Source organism: Polypterus senegalus, chromosome 6 (assembly GCF_016835505.1).
Source record: "Polypterus senegalus isolate Bchr_013 chromosome 6, ASM1683550v1, whole genome shotgun sequence".
NCBI lineage: Eukaryota > Metazoa > Chordata > Cladistia > Polypteriformes > Polypteridae > Polypterus > Polypterus senegalus.
In genome coordinates this window covers 69,109,480-69,132,464 of record NC_053159.1, presented here as the reverse complement: position 1 = coordinate 69,132,464, position 22,985 = coordinate 69,109,480, and the positions used below count along the sequence as shown (strand labels likewise).

Below are 22,985 nucleotides of genomic sequence, written 5' to 3'. Positions count from 1 at the left end.
ACCATTTAATACTGAGCATCAATTATAGGAATGTCTCAAATCATTCACTTTTAATAAGTAGCATGCAAAACCTGGGAAGCTCCCTGTGACCCTAAACTGGGAGGATGTAATTGAACAACACATGTAGGAATAAACATACTTTGGCAATTGAGAGTGCTTAATGACACACTTTTAATATCCAGCTGTAAAGCAATTTACACACTGTCCACATTCACATGGGGAACACATGCAAACTCTGCACAGACACTGACTGGGCTAGCAATCAAACCTGAACTCATGGTACAATGTAGTAAAAATAATAATAGTAGTAATACATGCTATGTATATAGCCCCTTTCAAATGCTGAAAGCACTTCACAGATAGTCATAGAAATACTATAGAAATAAAAGTAGATGACATTAATGACACAAAATAAAAATTAATATCAAACATTAGTAAGTATGTGAAAGTCAAAGTTTTGAATTAAATTGAGGAACAAGCAGGAAAAACAAAGCAAGCCAGAAAGAAATAACAAAATTTTCTGTGCTCGCTAGGAAAATAAATATTGATGCTACAGTTGTCCATGATGATAAGAAACAATGAAATGAACAAGATTCTTTTATCACTTTTTCCAACCGTATTCTTGATGGACGTCAACCGTTCAATAGCTGTTCGTTTGCTAGACCTCCATGCCACTGCAAAAGTACTGTTAATAAGCAAGCAGTATCTGGGGATAATAAGGTTAAATGGTTGAAATTCCTACCTGCTTTGACGTGAAAAGATAACATTTTTCCGGTCTAAATACTGACTTAATTTGAAGCATAAAGTTTAAAGTTGCCTAACATTTTACTGATGTTTGGTTCTAGAAGCAAAAACTGACTGATGGAGGAAAAAAACAGTGAAATCCACCTATTTAGATGCCAGCAGCATGGGATATTTGCACATGAGCATGAATCAATGTTTGCTCTTAACCAAATTTGCGATTGATGGATTTTTAAATAGTAAACATTATACATAATGTGCAAAAACTAGTGTGGTGAAAGTTAAAAATACAAAACTAATTTAATTTTCATTTTTATTTTCTTGTTTTTTTTTTAGTTCAAGTTGTAGATAGGTTTTTATTTTTATTTTCTTTTTAATTAATAAAATGATTATATTTTTGTTAACAATATACTTGTAGTTTTCGTTAACAGGAATAACAATCTACATAACATCACATTGTGGTCCAGCTGGTGATTTCTGATTTGCCGTGTATGGCTAAGTGTAGTTGTGTGTGTCCAAGTGCTCAGCATTGATCTAGTGTGACCTGTTTTGGGCTGTTTCTCATTTTGCTTTTGGTGTTTGCTAAACTTACTGATCAATAAGTTCTTTGTACTTTGTGTGCATTTCTTGAGGTTTACAATTTTTCACTGTACCTAAAGCTTCTCCAGGCAACTTAAAGAAAGCAGTTACCAAAGATGGATGGTAATCAGTTATACATGCACATAATTAGTGTGTACAGGGTTTACTTTGCGAATAATGTAAGAACAGCACTGTATATTTCTAGAAAATAATAATTTGAACGATTGACTGTTTATTAAAACCTAATTATATCAATTAAATTGGAGAGTGCGGCTGACAGAAATTTTAAACATTCTTTGATTTCTCTGAAAATGAGAGAACTGACCTTAACATCAAAGCGTTTCATGTAATTTATTAGTTCACATAAAATTTTCATTTGTTTACTTTTTTTATGATCCTGTGCTGTTGTTACAACTGACTGTAACTGAGGTTCTTTCTGTGTGGAAGTTTTCAACAGCGGTGAAAAACCCTGTAAAAAGCAGACAGGAAAAAACATAAACTCGCTCCCTCGTTTATAGATACATTTTTGATACTGTTGATCAATCTTTTCACCCCTAGTTTGCAGGTTCTCCTTATGTCATCTTGGTTTTTTCGCTATATCATCTACACATGTTAATAAATTGCATTGTCATCACTAAATTTGTCTGGTGTGAAATTATTGTGAAAATGTTTCAGATTGTGCCTAGCATTGGATTGTCAAGTGCTGGTTATACAGCATACTTCTTGAATAGGATCCAGTATATTATAGACTATGTATTAAATTTTTATATTTCTGCTAGAAAGTTGAAAATCAAATGTTTTTGCTGATTTGAATTTGCAATATTGTGTTTGATTTTTATTCTTTACTTTTTGTTTTCTTTATTCCAGATGATAATGAATCTATTAGTAATGTAGGAATTAAGCAAGGATCTGATCTGTTTTTGTGGAATGGAAAAGAGGTAACTAAAGTTGATATAAGTATTTTTGTAAAGTCTCTTCTGTATTGCTGTCATTTTTCTAAAAATAAAATATCAAGTTTTCCAAAATTATATTTGATATTCCCATTATGTTTTTAATAAATGGCATTGATGATTTTCAAACACCAGTATGTTACAATCCATTGTAAGTTAATTAGATACACATATAAGTTAACATTTTATACATATACACTGAATATATTGGTATATAATCCAGAAGGATTAGGTTTTCTCCAGTAGAGCAAATGAATCGAATAAAGATTACTGCAATTGAGTGGTCATAGAGCAGCAAGGAGTGAGAAATTCTGAATACTACATACTGTTCTGATGGTGTTCTTTAAGTAGGTTATCATTTTGAATCCGTTGTCATAAATCTGAGGGCATAACCAAAATACATGGCCAAGTTGGGTGGACACTTGAAGACATCTCTTTTAAACCAAGAAACCTTTAGCAAAAATGTTAGTAGACAAAGTACAGGAGCTTAGGATGTGATTTATTGAACTAATGATGAATAATCATGTTAGACTTGTTGAAAAAGGGGCCACAGCAAGTAACCGTAGTATTAAATAATACTTTGATACAGTATCTGTACAGTATTAAAGTAAATTTAAGAGTCAGTTGACGAAGGAGGAGCAATGTTTTTTTTTCTCTTAAATCTAGCTTGCCTGTGAAGAAAGCAAAGAAAAAGTACCTACTTAAAATATAGAGGAGATATTAGTTGATGAAGTACGTATGTGAAACAGCAAGGTCCATTTCTATATTACAGTTAAATCTTTAACTCTTTAATAAGACACCCGACCCCTACTCCATCTGTTTTTAAATCTTTATTTACAAATAGAAATAGTGTCTAAGATTTCACATAAAGGAAAACTCCATCCAAAAATGATATATTTTTTTTACATGTTACCTCATATAGTTTGTAGTGGGGTAGGGGGAGAAGCATATCTTCAGTTCAAACACACAGTATTCTGAAAACGACATCATTCCTGTTGACATTTAATGTGGGCTTTTCAGAATGTAACAGTAAATACATTAGAAAAAAATGCATACATTTTGCATGTTTTCACCATACAAATGGATAATGGACATGTGCATTATGTGGCATGAGTTGCGTGTTACACACGTAGAATACAATGGAAAAAATGCATCTTCTATAAACTTAGCTTTTCTTGAGAAACTTAAACTTTAGTTATTTCTATGCTTAAAAGTTCTTTACTTCTTCTTTCTATACTTAAAGGTTCTTAATTTCTTCTTCTGTATGTCTTAAGCATACAGTTCAACACTTAAAGAGTGCTGTTTTACAAGTTACTTCACACTCAAAAGGCCCGTAGGCAGGTTGGCATGATTTAAAACCTTATGCCTTCCACGCCTTACTCAAGGCAAGGCTGTCACTAACTGAAGAATATTGTTTACTCGAAGCTGTTAGAAATGGCAGGAATATACCAATACAATTCTATTTATGGGGGTTATAGGAACCTCCCATAGATTATGCATTGTCATCTAGTAAAATATTCATGAATCTTATAGAACTAGGAAAATGGCTCTTACAACTCCATTTGAAAATAGTACAATTATAGAATTAGGCCTTATTATGCAGCCATTCCTTGTGGCAATTTTTTTTCTTGCTTTTTTCAGGTCAATGGTGTAACCTTGAAGATGGGCATAGAGTTTGAGCCAGTGTTGCTAAATATCATTTGTCTTAATGAGAGTAAAGAAATAACTGGAGGTGCTACAGAGTTTAAGGAGACACAACAATGTTTTGCTAGGGACACATTGTTGCATGATGCTTGTGAGGCTGTTATCCAGGTGGAGCTTTCAAAAGAATTTAATATATATCATCAGCGCAAGGGTCAGAAATTTCACAGTAACAAGTGGACTAAGTACTCTGCAACTGACTTCCTTAAAACCATCTCAGATTTGTCACTTGAAGATGGAGACTCCATTTTAGTTGTCAATCCACATAATGGTGATTCTTGGTAAGAATTTTTTTTTTTTTTTAATTGCTCAACTAATTAATACTCTGCCTCTTGACTTTAAAAGAAGTCCATTCCTTTTCGCAAAATTCAGTCATAATATTTGTACTATCTGGCTATTTAAATAACAAAAATATTGGAATAACTCATGCATGTCAATTTCTATCATGTCTGCCCAATTAACAGTCGCATAATTTGCCATCCTTTGAGTTTTTGTTTTATAGGCCAATGCATTAAGCTATAAACAACACTGTCAGTGCTTATACTTCTTTTCTATAATGTAACATATACAGGAAAAATGTTCATTGAGGATAGTGTGTCCTCAACTGGACCGAACAGCTCTATATTCAATATAAACACAAAATAGAAAAAACAAAATATGTTGCACATTCTCATTTCTGTAAAAAATTATAATATTAACACAAATTTTAATTGTAATTTTAAATGTGTAATTTTCAAAAGCAGCCATTATGTTTTTTTTATAATTTTAATTCAGAATACTCTTTAATGGTTGATTAGCCTTTACCATTTCAGTAAGATTAAAATTTCTGACTTTTTTTGCAGTCTCTTAAAGCAGTCTGGAAATGAACTTACCTTAGTGTTAGAATCAGAGTGGCTAGAAGTAGAATACTTTCCAAACAGAAAATCCTCTCAGAATGAGAAGAAAACAGTCAAGGTTCCTGCTGATGAACGAACGGTAAGAGGCTGTGTAAAAAAAATAAGGCTTGTTTTCTTCCTTCTTTTTATTCAGATTTTTTTGTCCTGCATAGTAAATGGGCACTGCTTTCTGCATTTTGACCATCTCTCTATTATAAAAAAAAAAAAATCCTGTGGAATGAATGACTAGGAGACGATATGTGATCTTCACGTTAAGATCACGAAAGACAAATAAAAGAACTGCAAGATGAAAGAGAATGGGCAAAAAAAATCTGTAGTGTAAAGGGAAGCAGCACACACAAACCAGGTTTCCATCCAAGGAGTTTTTGCGAAAAAATATTTAGCGCTTCAAATTTTAGCTGATGGAAATGCTAATTATCGATAAAATGTTGTACATGTCGACATAATATTTTTCTGTTTAACTTTAGCGCATAAATTCCATATCGATACTTCAGATGTTGCAAAAACTACATTGGAAACACTTTTTGTCGGAAAAAAAGGGCTTTAACGCAAATAAATGTGTCACATGATACATTTTCATCACGTGCAATCAAAACGAGAATAGTGGAGCGGTTCGCATGGTCTGATGCAGAGACTCGTTATTTCTCGTAATGAGCCAATGCAGTAGCGGATAGGCTGGGTCTCCTGCTACTAAAAGGGGTACCTGAACTCCCTCCACATCAACTGTAGCCTGGGGGTGTCTCTCAGGATGTCTAAATAATACAAAAACCGCAAAGGTAATTTACTGTGCCAGTCAAAATATTTAATAAACGGTGTGTTTCATTATCTAAACATTTTTTTTTATTATTATTAAATGGCAGATGTTTTAGCATATATGAGAAATTTTCTCATTAATATTAACTTTAGTTTTTTTTTTTTATTAAAAGTCGTTATTTTGTATTAATTCAAATTTCAGTTTTAATTAAAAACCTTAAGGGAAGCAGGTTACAGTACTAATTCAGTAGTTATCGCACTGAGAAGGGGTGTTGAAAGGTAGGCTCACCTGTACAGATCCGATGCTGCAAACACAGCTGCATTATGGGCACTTCCAGGAGTGCCAACACAAATGTTTTGTTTCATGCACCTGTCATCAACAACGGCCTGGAGAACAATAGATAGCCACCCTTTGCGATTAATGTAATCGCGGTAGCCTTCCGTCGGGGGAAGAATAGGCACATGCGTGCCATCCAGCACACCATAAATCTGTGGCACAAGATTCACCAAGGAATTGCGGTATGCAATTTCATTGGCCTCCGCTACAGTCGGAAGTCTGATATAACGCCGCATTCATTTTTCTTTAATAGCGGTGCACACAGCATATACACATCAATGGACGGTAGTTTTACTAACCCCGAAAGTTTCTCCAACTACTCTATACTCGCCGCAGGTTGCCAGCTTTTAAAGGGCGATGGCAATCCGCTTTTGGGTTGGAACCGGGACAACCTGTGATGGGCGCAACATCAGGACTGATGAATCCACACAACATCTCAAACATCGGCTGTGTCATTCTAAAATGTTGCAGCCAGAGATTTTCTGTGAAGTGTCTCCCCACCGCCTCCTCCCAGAAGGTCTTATTCCGTTGTCTCTCCCATACCCGTGGGTTTCGTCGCACTGGGGTACTTTCTTCGAGCTCTAGGGCTATCAGACAAGCAACTGCTTCATTCTGCTGTCGTCTTCGGATATTATGTACAATTCCAATTATTTGTGAAACTGAAATAACATAAGCTGGCAAATTTAAAAAAACTGTCTTAATAATATCTCCATTTCTTTGTTTCTTTGTTTAGTGGAGGGGGTGTAACGTGGAAAAAAAAAAGGTAGATAATTTGCGACATACACAAAATTATGTATGGAAATGGCTCAAGGGCAGATTTTCTTTTTGCGATACAACAAAACTTATGCGACAGTTCGTTTTGGAGGGGATGACGTCATCACGCACATCATTTTATCGATAAGAAGCCAGTTGGATGGAAACAGGCTGGAGACAGCAAATTTCGCACATTTTTTTTACGTATATTCTGTTTGTCGATAAAAAAAGTCGCAAAAAACTGGATGGAAACTTGGCTACTGATACAGGTGTCTCAGTGCATATAAAGCATGTAAAGGACAATACGTTATAAATGAAATGTTGACGAATAAAAGATCGCATTAGCGCAAAAAAAGGAAATTAATCATCAGGACCAGGTGTAATTGAAAAAATAGCAAGATAAAGCAAGGTCAGAAATAAAAGGAAAAGAGCAGAAAACAAAGTTTTTCGCATTTACATCATTCAATGTACAAAACGTAGATATACACAATAATGGAACATACGCTATGAGAATCTGTGGACCCGCAACAGTTAAAGCAACAACAAGTTTAATTTCAAAGAAAACACAATTCGGTCAGGTGTATATTTATGATCACGGAGAAGCTATCACAATGCAAGCAGCAGAGACACAAAGTATCAAAAAGGACAGAGGCTGTACAGGGTTTAAAAAGATCAAAGGGCAGCGCGACAGTAGCAAAACCATTCTCCACCCCCCACAACGCAAGCAGCATTATACATCTTGCAAGAAAGAAGTTAACCACGCCAGGGGCCAGGAATAAAGGACAAGTATTGTTTTTGCAATGTCACGCGAAACCAGGCAGTGAGCCATCATTTAAAACAAGTCCACAGACATCTAACCTAGCAGTTGTTGGATTGCATTTGGTAAACAAGCATCACGTGCTCCCAGCTCTTAAAACATGCGACAAGCAGAAGAGGCAGCTCGCAAGCAGCAAAAAGAGAGCAAATGATCCAAAGGCATATCCTTAGTGTGCGTTCAGCCACCCCCTTTCACAACACGAGCAGCATTATACGTCTGGCAAGAAAGAAGTTAACCACGCATGGGGCCAGAAATAAAGGACAAGTATTGTTTTTACAGAAGTTTTTAAAGTAAAAGTGAAAATAATGCATATGTAACAATTCCCAAGAAAATAACAATCTCTTTAAATTGTATATTGCCTGTCTAAGGTAAAGTCATCCCTGATGGTGGATCGCAGGAATTGTTGTAAAGAGAATTCCTTTCATCGGATTAGCACTGTTTCAGATGTGGAATGGCAAAATAGGGGAGGCAGCTTGATGAATGAGGTCTCCAAGACTTAAAACAAATCCAAATCATATTATGTGATATCATCTAATGTGAAATTCTACTCTGTACTTCTAGAACAGGGGTGGGCAAACCTTTTGGCTCAGGGGCCACATTGACTTTTAAAATTTGACAGATGGGCCGGGTCAGCACTACATGCATACATATCAAACATAAAAAAGGCATTACAGTGTTAATATTTACATTCACTTAGTGGGAACAGTGTTGTTGATCACCCTTTTTTGCCAGTACATCGAAGTCTGGTGTTAGTTTTGTTGTGGCAATTCTCAAAACAGATCTGAGGTTTGGTGGATCTGTGGGGTGCTTTGTTGGTGTTCATCACACTAAAAGTCTGTGCACACACATACATAGAGCCAAACAACACCAGCATCCTTTGTGCCATCTTCTGGATGTTTGGAAATTTGCCTAAATGAAGCATAAAACTCATCCAGTTTAAGAGAGTTAAACTTTAAGATGGTGTCACACTGGAGATCAATCAGTTCCAAATGCAACTCCTGTGGCGCCGTTTCAGGGTCCTGTGTGAAGGGACATGACACCAGCTGAAGTGACTTGTAAATTTTTCCAAAATCAGAGGACTGACGGCAGAATTCTCCATGCAAGTCGTCCAGTGATTTCCTGTATTTTTTCACAAGCCGAGGGGCCTCTTTCAGCACAGCGAGTGTGGGGAAATTAACGAATGAGTTGTTTGACATTTGCTTGAGAATAAAGCTAGCTTGGTTTTGAATGCTCCGACGTTTGTGTACATTTCATACACAAACTAGTCTTTCCCTTGTAGCTTCAAGTTCAGCTCATTCATGTGTGTCAGTATGTCCACAGCAAAAGCTAAATCACAAAGCCAATCTGTGTCACTCAGCTCAGGAAAATCGTCAGCTTTCAGAAGTAGTTCCAAAAATGAGATAATCATTTGAGCTCCCACATTCGTCGACATACTTTCCCCAAACTTAACCAGCGGACATTCGGGTGGTAAAGCAAATCCTGGTGATCAGCGTCAATTTCTTCAAGAAACTTAATAAACTGACGATGCTGAAGTCCCCTCGCTTGAATAAAGTTAACGAGTTTTAATACTGGCTTCACTACGTAGTCAAGCTGCAATACAGATTTACACAGTGCTTCCTGGTGGATTAGGCAGTGTAAGAAAATTAGCTCCTGCTCGGGGATGTCCCCCTTCACCCTCTCCTGGATTCTTTTGAGCAACCCAATGTTTTTTTCAGTCAGATTTGGCGATCCATCTGTGGTAACGTTGGCGAGCATACTCCGAGGTAGCTTGTGCCTATTGATGACCCCCGACGCTGTCATACAAGTCCTCTCCCCGCATTTTCCCCTTTAGGGATTCCATGGCCAAAAACTCCTTTGTTATCTCAAAATTGTCATTAATCTCTCTGATAAAAATTTAAAGCTGAGGGATGACCTTTATGTCATTACTTTATGTCCAGTGCCAAGGAATATAATGTAAATGACTCCACTTTTTTGTTTAACTTGCTAGCTAAGTCTTCGTCAATTGGCTCAACACGGCAAGTCTCTGTCCTGCGTGATAAGCTCATTTTTTTCAAATTTGTTCTTGCTCTCAGGACACAAGATACCTGCTGTCTCTACCATGAACTCTTTGAGAAACTCCCCTTCAGAGAAAGGCATGCTGGGCTTTGCTAATTTGAATGGCAGCACATAACTTGCCTTCGTGCTTGATTCTTGGATGGTAGTTTGTCGGATAAAGGTGTTTTGCTGAGCCTGCAAACTAGCTGCCAACTTCTGAGCGGTAGCCGTCCGTTCTTGCGTTGACTGGTTGTTAGCGTAATTAGCATGCTTGGTGGAAAAGTGATGGCTGATGTTGTATTCCTTTAAAACTGCAATGGTTTCTTGGCAATAAGACATGCAGCCTTTGACCGGACTTCAGTGAAAAAGTATTTAGTTGTCCATTCCTTATTAAACACTCGGCACTCACTGTCGACTTTTCCTTTCTTTGGTCCACTCATTGTTGCAGATGGATTCCGAGCAGTAGTAGAGTAGTAACAGAGAGTAACCCGGGCTCTGCCAAATCAAGTCAATGTATCACTGTGGAATGCCAGGCATTACAGGACAAGGTCAAATGAATGCAGTCATAATTATGATATGATTTGATTTGGGCAATTTTGTACCAATCTTCGGCGGGACGGATTAAAAAGACCAATGGGCCGGATGTGGCCCGCGTGCCGTAGTTTGCCCACTCCTGTTGTAGAATTTTTAGTTTTATACTATATTGAGGATTTATTCTGTTCTATGTACTGTATTGTACTGTATTGTATTGACCCTCTTCTTTTTGACAACCACTGCACGCCCAACCTACCTGGAAAGGGGTCTCTCTTTGAACTGCCTTTCCCAAGGTTTCTTCGATTTTTTTCCCTACAAGGGTTTTTTTTTTGGAAGTTTTTTCTGGTCTTCTTAGAGGGTCAAGGCTGGGGGGATGCATGGAGGCAGGGCCTGTTAAGGCGCATTGTGGCACTTCTTGCATGATTTTGGACTATACAAAAAATAAATTGTATATCCGGAAAACTAAACACGGGGGTGGGCGAGCAAAGCGTGCAGAGGGCAGAGCCCCCTAGTTGTATTAAAATTTTTGTAAATGCAATCAGACATTATTAAGATATCGTTATATGAAACAACAATGCTTAATTGTGCAGAGGAAGGGTTGCTGCATAGTACAGATACAGAGTCCTTGATGCTGTTATTTACCAGTTTATCTAGAAGAAACTGAGTGAAGTATCACTTGATTCCTGACCGCATCAAGTGATGTGTAGTGTAGGTCTGGCTCATGTGTTTTCAAGGAAAACCTCTTCTTCAGGACACAGCAAACCAATACTGAAGTTAAAAAATATAATAAATTTTAAACAAGTAAAGAGAACACAATATATACAAATCCACTATCCAGGAATCTAGTGATACTTCACTCAATGTCTCCTGTGCCCGTTTAGGCTTCATGGTATATTCCCTTCAGTGATTATTGTACAAATCTGCTGATCGGTTCATTTAGTGGGCTCACACTGTATTTTCTATTGTTCTGTTTTGTGATTGTTTATTTGTTAATTTTTATACTTTTTCATAGATGTTTTACTCTGTATTTTTTTGGTTTTGGATTTGTGGCACTTGTAAAACTTTGCGTCTTTGTTTGTAATGTTTTGTTGTAAGACGTGGGATGGTTAAGAGTGGGTATTAGTTAATGGGAACATTGTACATTTTATTTATTTACATGTACTAGGAGGCTTTGGCCCCTTCCCCCCCTGGTTTGCGATACGCGCCAGCCACTGCTTGTGTTGTGAAAGGGGGGCTTGAGCTCACGCTAAGGAAATGCGATCTGATCAGCTGCTGGCTTGATGCTGCGTGTTCTGCTTGTTGCGATGCACGTCGATCATTTAAAAGCCTGTACAGCAGCTGTCCTTTTGACTCACTGCCTTGTCTTGCAGGACGTTAAAGTGTCTTTCGCGGGATATTAAAGTGTCTCCGAGAAAATCACGTATCGTCTCCTTCCATGATTTTTTTTTTATAATAGAGAGATGTAAAATATGAGAAAGATTGTGGATTTATTTTACTTGCATGTTTTTCATTGTAGCACTGTTTGAGTCGTCAATTAGGGTTTGGGTTTTGAGGTATGTTCTTTTCCTTAAGTATAACATTTGTTTCTCATGCAAAGTTTGTTCTTCATTTATTATAAATAATACACATAGAGTGGCATTATATACTTTTTGTATTCATTGATTGATTTATTTTGTTCAGTTTCTGCTTACTCTAGTTTTGTGGAATTACACTTAGTAAGCAGGTTAGTCTATTTCTTTAACAGTTTCTATGGTAGTTTTATTTTATTTTAATGCTCACAGGAGAAACACCAGCTCCCTCCCACAGTGAGCTGAATAAATGATTGATTGATTTTATGTAGCCCAATTTATAAGTTTAGTTCTGTTGTTAAGGCAAAAATTGAATAACACAGCATGCAGTATGAACAAAGTAGTACAAAAAAAAAAAAAAATAATTTAGGATCTTAAATATGTGAACTTTCAGTGTTTGCTCTTACATAATATATTTTCTTTCTTTACCCCAGTTGTTGTCTGAAATTAAGCTTAAAGCTATTGAAGAACTTGAGCTGGAAATTAGTCTTGGTAAGAAATATGAAAAACACTTTTATTAAATATACTTTACAAATTATTAACCTGATGTGAAATTAAGGCTATAAACAGTAGCATGATAAAGCAGCTGTATGATATATGATGAAAACATAATTAATTAATTGTTTTCTTTGCAGAAAGTAAAAGCTGTCTGAGGCAGATTGACAGAAATGGAAAGCTCTTGCCCCCAGGTATTTTAGCTTTATATTTTAAGGTTTATTAAACTTGCCCCATGACTGGCAGTTTATTCAGTATGCTTATACAATCAAGCATTTTGAATTTATGTAGAAATTATTTAATTTTGTTAATAGTTTTTATATTTGTCCTGGTGATGCATTTAACAGACACTTTCAAAAAGCTATACCAGTTAGTGAAACTGTTATTTTTTTATTTTTTTATTTATTTTTTTTGTTAGGATGGGGAACATGCATTATGTCATACGTTTATATTATGGTAATATTGCATTATTATGTAATATGTTGCAAATCCATCTTCCATGTATTACATGTGTGCTTGGTTGTTGCATTCCATTGCAAAGTATTTTAAAGTCTTAAAATTTAGATGGGATATCTTCTCCTAGTCACTTTTTGCTTGCTATTTGCTCTTGGTCCCCCCAGTCCATGGTTTTTGCTTTGCAGTATTATTCAGAAGTCTTATGATGAGTGGGATGTGGGAAAACCAAAATAGGAAACCTGACTGTAGAATATTTCTCTACCATTGGACAGCCTAATTCTGCAAAATCTTGATGTCAAGCTCTTTTATGTACTTTTGGGTATTTTTTTGTGATCCTTTCACTATTTTTGGGCATTAATTACTCGGTCTGAGTCAGTTGCAATAAAATAGTTGAGTTAGCCTGCTGTTGCATATTAAGTTTCAGACTAGTTATATGGTTAATCTTCTTAAGAAATCTCTAACTCTGAGCTTGTTTGCAATGAAAAGACATGTAAAACAAAACTGGACTTGTATGTACTCCAGTTCAATGGAATTGGTGGTGATATAGTACTATTACTAGTCTCTCTCTATTATTTAAAAAAAAAAATCTTGTGAGGGAAATGACTTCCCATGGGCTCACCACCTATGGGAGGGGCCAAGGAGGTCGGGTGCAGTGCGAGTTGGGTGGTGGTCGAAGGCAGGGACCTTGGCGGTTCGATCCTCAGCTACAGAAGCTGGCTCTTGGGACCTGGAATGTCACCTCTCTGAAGGTGAAGGAGCCTGAGCTATTGCACAAGGTTGAGAGGTTCCGGCTAGATATAGTCTGGCTCACCTCGACGCACAGCTTGGACCCTGGAACCAATCTCCTTGAGAGGGGCACTCTGGAATTGCTCTCGTTGAGAGGCGCCAAGCGGGTGTGGGCATAATTATTGCCCCCTAACTTGGTGCCTGTTCATTGGGGTTTACCTCGGTGGACGAGAGGGTAGCCTCTCTTCGCCTTCGGGTGGGGGGACGGGTCCTAACTGTTGTTTGTGCGTATGTGCCAAACGGCAGTTTGGAGTACCCACCCTTTTTCCGAGTCCCTGGAAGGGGGTGCTAGAGGGCATACCTTCTCAGGACTCCCTTGTTCTGCTGGGAGACTTCAATGCTCATGTTGGCAATGACAGTGAGACCTGAAAGGGCATGATTGGGAGGAATGACCTCCCATCCCCAAAAGATCAGGATCCAAGTGGTGTTTTGTTGTTGGACTTCTGTGCTCATCACAAATTGTCCATAACGAACACCATGTTCAAGCATTGGGGTGTTCATATGTGCACTTGGCACCAGGACACCCTAGGCCTCAGTTCGATGATCGACTTTGTGGTCATGTTGTCGGACTTGCAGCCATATGTCTTGGACACTCGGGTGAAGAGAGGAGCGGAGCTGTCAACTGATCACCACCTGGTGGTGAGTAGGCTTCGATGCTGGGGAAGGATGCCGGTCAGGCCTGATAGGCCCAAATGTGTTGTGAGGGTCTGCTGGGTACATATGGCAGAGTCCCGTGTCAGAAGTAGCTTCAACTCCCACCTCTGGCAGAACTTCGACCACGTCCTGAGGGATGCGGGGGACATTGAGTCCAAATGGGCCATGTTCCATGCCTCTATTGTTGAGGCAGCTGACCAGAAGCTGTAACCGTAAGGTGGTTGGTGCCTGTCGTGACAACAATCCCCGAACCCGTTGGTGGACACCGGCGGTGAGGGATGCCATCAAGTTGAAGAAGGAGTCCTACAGGACCCTTTTATCCTGTGGGATTCCGGAGGCAGCTAATAGGTACCGGCAGGCCAAGCGGAATGCGACTTCGGTGGTTGCTGAGGCAAAAACTCGGGAGTGGGAGGAGTTTGGGGAGGCCATCGAGAACGACTTGTGGACGGCTTCGAGGAGATTCTGGTCCACCTTCCGGCATCTCAGGAAGTTGAAGCTGTGCAGTGTCAACACTGTATATGGTGGGGATGGATGGTACGATCGGTGTCAGAGCTTGGTCCGCATTGCTGGCAGTAAGTCAAACCTGTTTCCACTGAGAGTTGGACTCCACCAGGCCTTCCCTTTGTCACCGATTCTGTTCATAACTTTTAGAATTTCTAGGCGCAGCCAGGGTGTTGAGTGGGTCTGGTTTGGTGGACTAAGGATTGGAATCACTGCTTTTTGCAGATGATGTCCTGTTTGCTTCATCAGGCCATGATCTTCAGCTCTCTCTGGATCGGTTCACAGCTGAGTGTGAAGCAGCTGGGATAAGAATCGGCACCTCCAAATCCGAGACCATGGTCCTCAGCTGGCAAAGGGTGGAGTGCCCTCTCACGGTTGGGAGTGAGATGCTGCCCCAAGTGGAGGAGTTCAAGTATCTCGAGGTCTTGTTCATGGGTGAGGGAAGAATGGAGCGTGAGATTGACAGGCGGATTGGTGCGGTGTCTGCAGTGATGCAGGCTCTGCATCGGTCTGTCGTGGTGAAAAAGGAGCTGAGCCATAAGGCAAAGCTCTCAATTTACCAGTCGATCTATGTTCCTATCCTCACCTATGGTCATGAGCTATGGATAACGACCAAAAGAACGAGATGGCAAATACAAGCAGCTGAAATGAGTTTCCTCCACAGGGTGTCTGGGCCTTTCTTAAAACATAGGGTGAGAAGCTCAGTCATCCAGGAGGGGCTCAGAGTAGAGCCACTGGGCCTCCACATTGAGAGGAGTCAGATAAGGTGGCTCGGGCATCTGATCAGGATGCCTCTTGGACATGTCCCGGGCGAGGTGTTCCGGGCACATCCAACCAGGAAGGAGGCCCCGGGGAAGACCCAGGACGTGCTGGAGGGACTATGTCTCCCGGCTGGCCCAGGAACGCCTTGGGATTTCCCCAGAAGAGCTAGAAGAAGTGGCTGGGGAGAGGGAAGTCTGGGCATCTCTACTCAAGCTGCTGCCCCCGCGACCCCGATCTTGGATAAGCAGAAGAGGATGGATGGATGGATGGGAGGGAAACGAGACGTGATCTTCTTTGAAAACACTTTGATGTCACGTGAGACAAGCAGTGAGACAAAAGGACAGCTGCTGTACAGGCTTTTAAATGATCAACATACAGCGAGACAAGCACAACACGCTAATTGGCAGCAGTAGCAGCAACAAGCCAGCAGATTATCTGACCGCATCTCCTCAGCGTGCATTCAGCCCCCCCTTCACAATTGGAGCGGCAGAGACCCGAAGTGGCAAAAGGACAGCTGCTGTACAGGCTTTTAAATGGTCGATGTGCAGCGCGACAAACAGAACACGCAGCTTACCACCAGCAGCAGCAAGGCAGCAGCTGATCTGACCGCGTCTCCTTAGCGTGCGTTCAGTCCCCCCACCCCTTTTACAATACGAGCAGCGTTATACATCCTGCAAGAAAGAGATTTAACCACGTCCGGGGCCAGAAATAAAGAACAAAGAGTTGATGACAAAGAAGAACATTGTAAAGAATTCAGAAATGTTGGCGCAGTACACATGCATAGCAGGTTAGAGATAATGGAAGTACGAAAATGCCAAAGTCTATAAAAAGGATAGGAAGGATCACATTAGCGCAAACAAATGGAAATTATTACTCGGTGAAATAACAGAACAGCGAAAAGAAATCAAATATATTGTTCGGATTTAAACTTTAAGCCAGAGACTTGTAGATTGTCAAATTCGTGTTGCCAGCGAGAATTAAAAGATTCCAAAAACATTATTGTAGTATGAAGTCCCGTGAGACGGAAACTTTTAACATGAGATTCTTTCAAGTCACGCCGTACTCGCAAATATTTTCAAACAAAACCTTGGTCGTGTGAATGCTTTTGGCAGACACACTTCCTGCACTCTCAGCTCTTATAAATTTTATCATGACAATAATTTTATACATTCTAGATGACAAGTCAAGGACAAAGCAAAGAAGAAAGAGCATGGACAAACATTCAAGAAAGTTGTTTTATTTATTAGAGAGAAGGAAACGATATTCAGTCACAGGCAGATGTACGTCCAAACACGGAATCAAAATTCAATGCGATCTTGATGAAAAGTTAATTCCAAATATTGTCTTTACAAAAGTTGTAAAGTAAAAGTGAAAGTAATTCATATGTAACAATTCCCATGAAAATAACAATCTCTTTAAATTGTATATCCGGTAAACCAAACCCGGGGGGTGGGCAAGCGAAGTGAGCAGGGGGTAGAGCCCCCTAGTAATGTAAAAAAACTGCTAGAGACTGTAAATCAGAAATTTTCAAATAATCAAATTTATAAGGTAAAATGTATGCCGCATATTGGGCCTGGGAAAGTTAACATATTAATTTTTGTGATTTAATGTGGCCTGTGTAACGCATTAAAAATATTGTCACATCCAGTGCTGGCAACAAGGCTATCACGTCTGGCAGTGCTTTGGTCAGGATGGCATTTTCATGTCTTTCTTTTTCACATTACAAAACAATAATACAAAAAGTTGCCACATGTCAGTATGTGGTACTGGTATTCCACTGCTTGATTTATTCATGACATAAGTGTGGAAGGAAGGGGGGTTTATGATAGTCCTGGAGCAATCCTAAAAACAATAGTGAAGAAAAAAATTATGCTCTTTTTTCATGTTATGTTTTTGTAAGAAGATCGAATCAATGTCCTATCAGATATGTGCAAAATATGTTTTATTTGAGTGCCACTAAAACAAAAATAAGTATCTTGTACCTCTGTATTTACCTTGTCAGTCTGCCAGGTAGCTCACAGTGCTGACTGCCCTAATATAATGATAAATTTATACAAAACAAAAGTGTAATGATTATACTTACCCATTACTCCAATTTGCAGTATCTTTGCTAATTTATGCAAAATACCAAACATAACCACTGAAGTAATGCATGGTGTCATTTTTTAAGCGAGAGAGTTGTTACAGAGAACTTTTTAGCGTGCCAGGAACAAAGGTGTAGGTAGAACAGTGTTTTCCAACCATTTTTCTATGGTGGCAAACTTTTTATTTTTTTTTTTGTTTGTTTTTTTTTATGCAAAAAATCCCAAGGCACACTACGAATCTACCAGCAACAAAAGCATTTAATCTTTACATTTGCTTAAAGTCCAAAGGAGCGGGGCTTTCAGAGACACGAGAAAAAAAAAGCAGCTTGGAGGTTGATGTTCACAGGCACAGCACTTAGTGAGCACTTTGGATGCAATTACCAACTGCTTCATCCCTTTGCCCACTCATATAGGTGGTCCTATACGGCATTCCTGGGTAGCTGTCACTGTAGAATATGTTTATAAAGTCGTTGATGGTGATGGACAATTAAGGATGGGATAAGCGTGTATTTTATACACATTTTAACGTATGCCTATTTAAGAGATGCTTATTTCATTTCAGTCAGTCTTTAGCAGTTTATTCAAACACTACTGTTGATTAATTTTACTTTGACATTTCTCTGTCTCTCATACTGTGCCAATTTTAGAATTAATACATTGGCATAATTTTCTTATTGTCTTCTTTTTTTCTTTGCCTGCATTAATTTTGTGATTCAGTGTGTATTCATGATTTATGTATTTATTTTATGATTGCATGTTTTAATGCTAGATTAATTAATCGCAATTCCATGTGATCATGCGATTTATTTTTTTTAAATCAGTTCCCAGCCCTAATTGTTATAAGTTTGTATATTGTTTGTTTATGTTTAACCCTATTATCCTGATACTTAAAGACTACCTTTAGCCTAAAATAAACAAGATTAATTATCATAGAAATGAAATACTTAATTGAAATTAGTAACAAACCAGCGGAGTACTACAATTGCAGTCTGAAATGGAGCACTGCCATACTATTGTGATTTTTATTTTCCTTTTCTGATGAGGTACTCCATACAAACAAGCAAATACATCTTACTATTCATATCTATACTAACTGTGAAAGAGCTTGTTGGCAATGTAATGTTTTGCTGGCTGTGCTTCGGTTTCTCCCCCTGCCTTGTTGTCTAAGTCTTCTGCAGCACTTTTCATCATATCGGCACTGTTTTCTACTGCGCCCTCTTAGGCAAATGTGTGTCCAGGCCAGAGTCAGTCTAGTCTTGTAGCTGGAGAGAATGACTTGTCTATTGGAATGCCATATCAGATATGTGTTCTATATTTGAGACAGTTCATTATGTTGCAAATTTACTACATGCACATTTTGCAAAAAGGTGAGAAAATGCAGCTGCTGTATTCTGTTAGTCCATTTGCAGAGTCTTCTTCAAAGTGGCACATCAGTTCATGGGTATTACCTTGATTGTAATATACAGTGTGTCAAAAGCTGAATGTGTGTTTGCCTGGTATGCAAATCCACACTATTAAACTTACCTCTACCAAATTTTTTAATTAATGTTGCACTTTTCTGCCTTCATTCATTGGTCAAGAATCCTGTATTTAATTCAAAAACTCAATCTCTTTAAACCACCCACCATAGTTTAAACTATTAATATGCTTTTACTTAATTGCAATTCACAAAAAGAATAGTCAATTTTAGACAGTCAGGTGGTCTTATGTAAATCACTGACTGTATCAAACAAAGCAAATCCAAAAATGGTAAATATCAGGATCATTTTTACATTTAAAGTTTTAAGTTATGCAAGTCTAATAAAAAAGGGGGGATAATGTATTCCCCATTTCTTTAGTATCTCATTATTTTAGCTTTATCCTGTTTCCAGTTCTTCTTATATTGAGATTTCTGTTTTACAATATGTTTTGATCTGTTTGTGAGATCTTTGCTAAACTCCAAAGATATCCACTCCTAGTAAAAAGTAAAAGTGTGTTGAAACATTGTACTCTTTGATATTACAAATTCGGAAGTTCTGAAAAGTTTGTTAACTTTTATTACACAAAATGTCAGTGAATCCTTAATTTTTTATATTACCACTTTCTTAGTGACAAAATCTATTTCTAAGGAGAATGAATTTCAACAAGGGTAATTAGAGCTATGTTTTAGGAACTTTCAACAAGGGTAATTACAGCTATGTTTAGGAACATTTTGTTGTGTTATATTTGACAATGCTCTTGGGGGGAGGTGCCTTAAAAAGAATGTTTCAAAAAAACTATATCAGTACTTTTGACCTGGGACTGAGAGTCCATACTTTTAGTAGCTGAAACAACATCTTAGGACATAATAACAAATAACATGATCTTATAAAGCACAGCTGGGCAGATTCAGTCCTAGAGGGCCGCAGTGGTTCCAGGTTTTTGTTCTAACCCAGTTGCTTAATTAAAAACCAATCCTTGTCAATTATTTAATTTCATGACTTGCTAGTGCTTTAACACTAGAATTACCAGAGCCTACGAAAAAACTCGTAATTCCGTCCCACCTTAAACTGCTTCTTAAATCCCTTCACACCTCTCCGCCAGTGTCCTTTGTCTTCTAAATGTGCTGATAAAGAGAAGCAGCCGGCTATTCCATCCCCCCACCAATTTAGAACGTGCACGAACTTCTCTCAGCTCATGCCTTGATTGAGTATCTGGGAGTGAAGTGGAGTTTTAGAGTGGAAATAATAGATCGTTGTTTGGAACACACGCATTTCATGTCTGTTCCGTTTCTACAGTAATCTGTGTCAACACATTGTTAAAACAGAAAATTTTTTTATATTCTAGTAGTAGATGACAAAATGTAGGCATAAACTATATAATGTATGAAGCCTGAAGTCCAAATAGCAAAGAAACATTTTCACGAAAATAACACAATTGCACTTTTATTCAAACATATAACTGCAGAAACAAAAAGCCGCCTTAACATGCGACATTGACACCAGTTTACCGTAACTGACTCTGTGGTTCAATAGACTCAGCCCCGCTTGGGAATCAAGGGTCGCGGGTTCGATCCTGCGCCCCTCCGTTTTGAGAAGTAAACTGCTCATAGTCTTACTGTTTTTGAATAAAAGCATACATTTGATTTCAGTCTGTAACAGCCGTGCAGTTTATGATCCTTGTAAAGGTTAGCTTTTTTTTATTCACTTTTCACTCTCTCAGTCGCGTTCAGAATCAATCCATACAACCCCATCTGACACGGCTGTTTTCACTAAAGACGCGCTATAGCTCTGCAGTGTACCACGATGCATACTAACGCCCCAGGTTCTGACACACAAACGCTGGCGAAGCTGCCTTCTTCGTATCTCACCGTCACTTGCTTTTCTTTTTATTCAGTTTTATTGAGTGTTCCTGCCAGTCCCCGCATGTTGCTGTATGCTTTTCTTTTGTACTCCAGGACATGCAGAGGAAAGAATGGTAAAGACCAGTAACTTCGGCGCTATATGCAATCATCAGACACTCCCCATCTGCCCGTGTCGTTCAAACACAGGAACATATATTGGTGTAAAAGTATAACAAAAGTGCACTTTTATTCAAGTGCACTTTTTCCATCGCCTTTTCCTGTAAGAAGCAGTGTACACACTTCTCTCTATGCTGTGGTTTCTATTACACACCTGAAAGAAAGAGACAATATATGTGAAAATATAATCGCACTAATGCAATATTATTTGAAAACGAACAGCGTCAGATCGGGTGTGAATTTATGCAGGAACTGGAAATTCTCTGATGCGGACCCTTCCCCCAGGGAAGAAAGTACAGTGTCAGGTGCTCATTCAGTGTAATAGAAACCATAGCACAGAGAGGTGTGTACACGGCAACAAGTACACGTGTCGTGAATGTAGGAAGGACGGTCCTTGGGTGTGTGGGAACTGTTAATATTTGAATGTGATGATTTCATATAGCACGGAATGAAAATCTGCACTTCTTAGCATTGCACCATGCAAGATGTCGTATCAATCGCCTACTGTAACTTGCTTTCTTTTTCTTCGGTTATACAGGTAGTTTTGAATAAAAGTGCACTTGTTTTGTTTGCGAAATGAAGTGTCTGCGTGCACTTTTCGTGGCATTACACGTGTATTTTTTGAGCATGCCCGTTTGAGCAGTATAAAAAGTATTGAAAAGTATAACAAAACAACGGGCAGATGGGGAGTGTCTGATGATTGCATATAGCGCCGAACTTACTGCTCTTTACTATTCTCTCCTCTGCGTGCCTGGAGTACAAAAGAAACAGAATACAGACGCGCTATAGCTCTGTGCTGTACCACGATGCATACTAACGCCCCCAGGTTCTGACACACAGGCGCTGGCGAAGCTGCCTTCTTAGTATCTCACCGTCACTTGATTTTCTTTTTATTCAGTTTTATTGAGTGTTCCTGCCAGTCCCCGCATGTTGCTGTATGCTGGATAGAGAGAAGTGTGTACACTGCTTCTTACAGGAAAAGGCGATGGAAAAAGTGCACTTGAATAAAAGTGCACTTTTGTTATACATTTACACCAATATATGTTCCTGTGTTTGAACGACACGGGCAGATGGGGAGTGTCTGATGATTGCATATAGCGCTGAAGTTACTGGTCTTTACCATTCTTTCCTCTGCATGTCCTGGAGTACAAAGAAAAAGCATACAGCAACATGCGGGACTGGCAGGAACACTCAATAAAACTGAATAAAAGAAAAGCAAGTGACGGTGAGATACGAAGAAGGCAGCTTCGCCAGCGTTTGTGTGTCAGAACCCGGGGGGGCATTAGTATGCATCGTGGTACACTGCAGAGCTATAGCGCGTCTTTAGTGAAAACAGCCGTGTCAGATGGGGTTGTATGGATTGATTCTGAACGCAACTGAGAGAGTGAAAAGTGAATAAAAAAAGCTAACCTTTACAAGGATCATAAACTGCACCGGCTGTTACAGACTGAAATCAAATGTATGCTTTTATTCTAAAACAGTAAGACTAAGAGCAGTTTACTTCTCAAAACGGAGGGGCGCAGGATCGAACCCGCGACCCCTTGATTCCCAAGCGGGGGCTGAATCTATTGAACCACGGAGTCAGTTACGGTAAACTGGTGTCAATGTCGCATGTTAAGGCGGCTTTTTGTTTCTGCAGTTGTATGTTTGAATAAAAGTGCAATTGTGTTATTCTTGTGAAAATGTTTCTTTGCTATTTGGACTTCAGGCTTCATACATTATATAGTTTATGCCTACATTTTGTCATCTACTACTAGAATATAAAAAAAGTTTCTGTTTTAACAATGTGTTGACACAGATTACTGTAGAAACGGAACAGACATGAAATGCGTGTGTTCCAAACAACGATCTATTATTTCCACTCTAAAACTCCACTTCACTCCCAGATACTCAATCAAGGCATGAGCTGAGAGAAGTTCGTGCACGTTCTAAATTGGTGGGGGGGATGGAATAGCCGGCTTCTCTTTATCAGCAAATTTAGAAGACAAAGGACACTGGCGGAGAGGTGTGAAGGGATTTAAGAAGCAGTTTAAGGTGGGACGGAATTACGAGTTTTTTCGTAGGCTCTGGTAATTCTAGTGTTAACTCTGCCATGTCAAGTCATTC

General features: G+C 38.8%; 1 protein-coding gene across 1 annotated transcript in view; it reads left to right on the top strand.

Moving 5' to 3' along the window:
- Positions 1–22,985, top strand: part of usp40 (ubiquitin specific peptidase 40) — a gene marked incomplete at its 5' end in the record, with an annotated part of 179,198 nt that overhangs the window by 54,345 nt on the left and 101,868 nt on the right. The window contains 5 exons of the mRNA XM_039755053.1: positions 2,188–2,258; positions 3,912–4,252; positions 4,814–4,946; positions 12,098–12,155; positions 12,299–12,352. Of these exons, the coding sequence (XP_039610987.1) occupies positions 2,188–2,258; positions 3,912–4,252; positions 4,814–4,946; positions 12,098–12,155; positions 12,299–12,352 (657 nt within the window). The remainder of the gene's footprint in view (positions 1–2,187; positions 2,259–3,911; positions 4,253–4,813; positions 4,947–12,097; positions 12,156–12,298; positions 12,353–22,985) is intronic.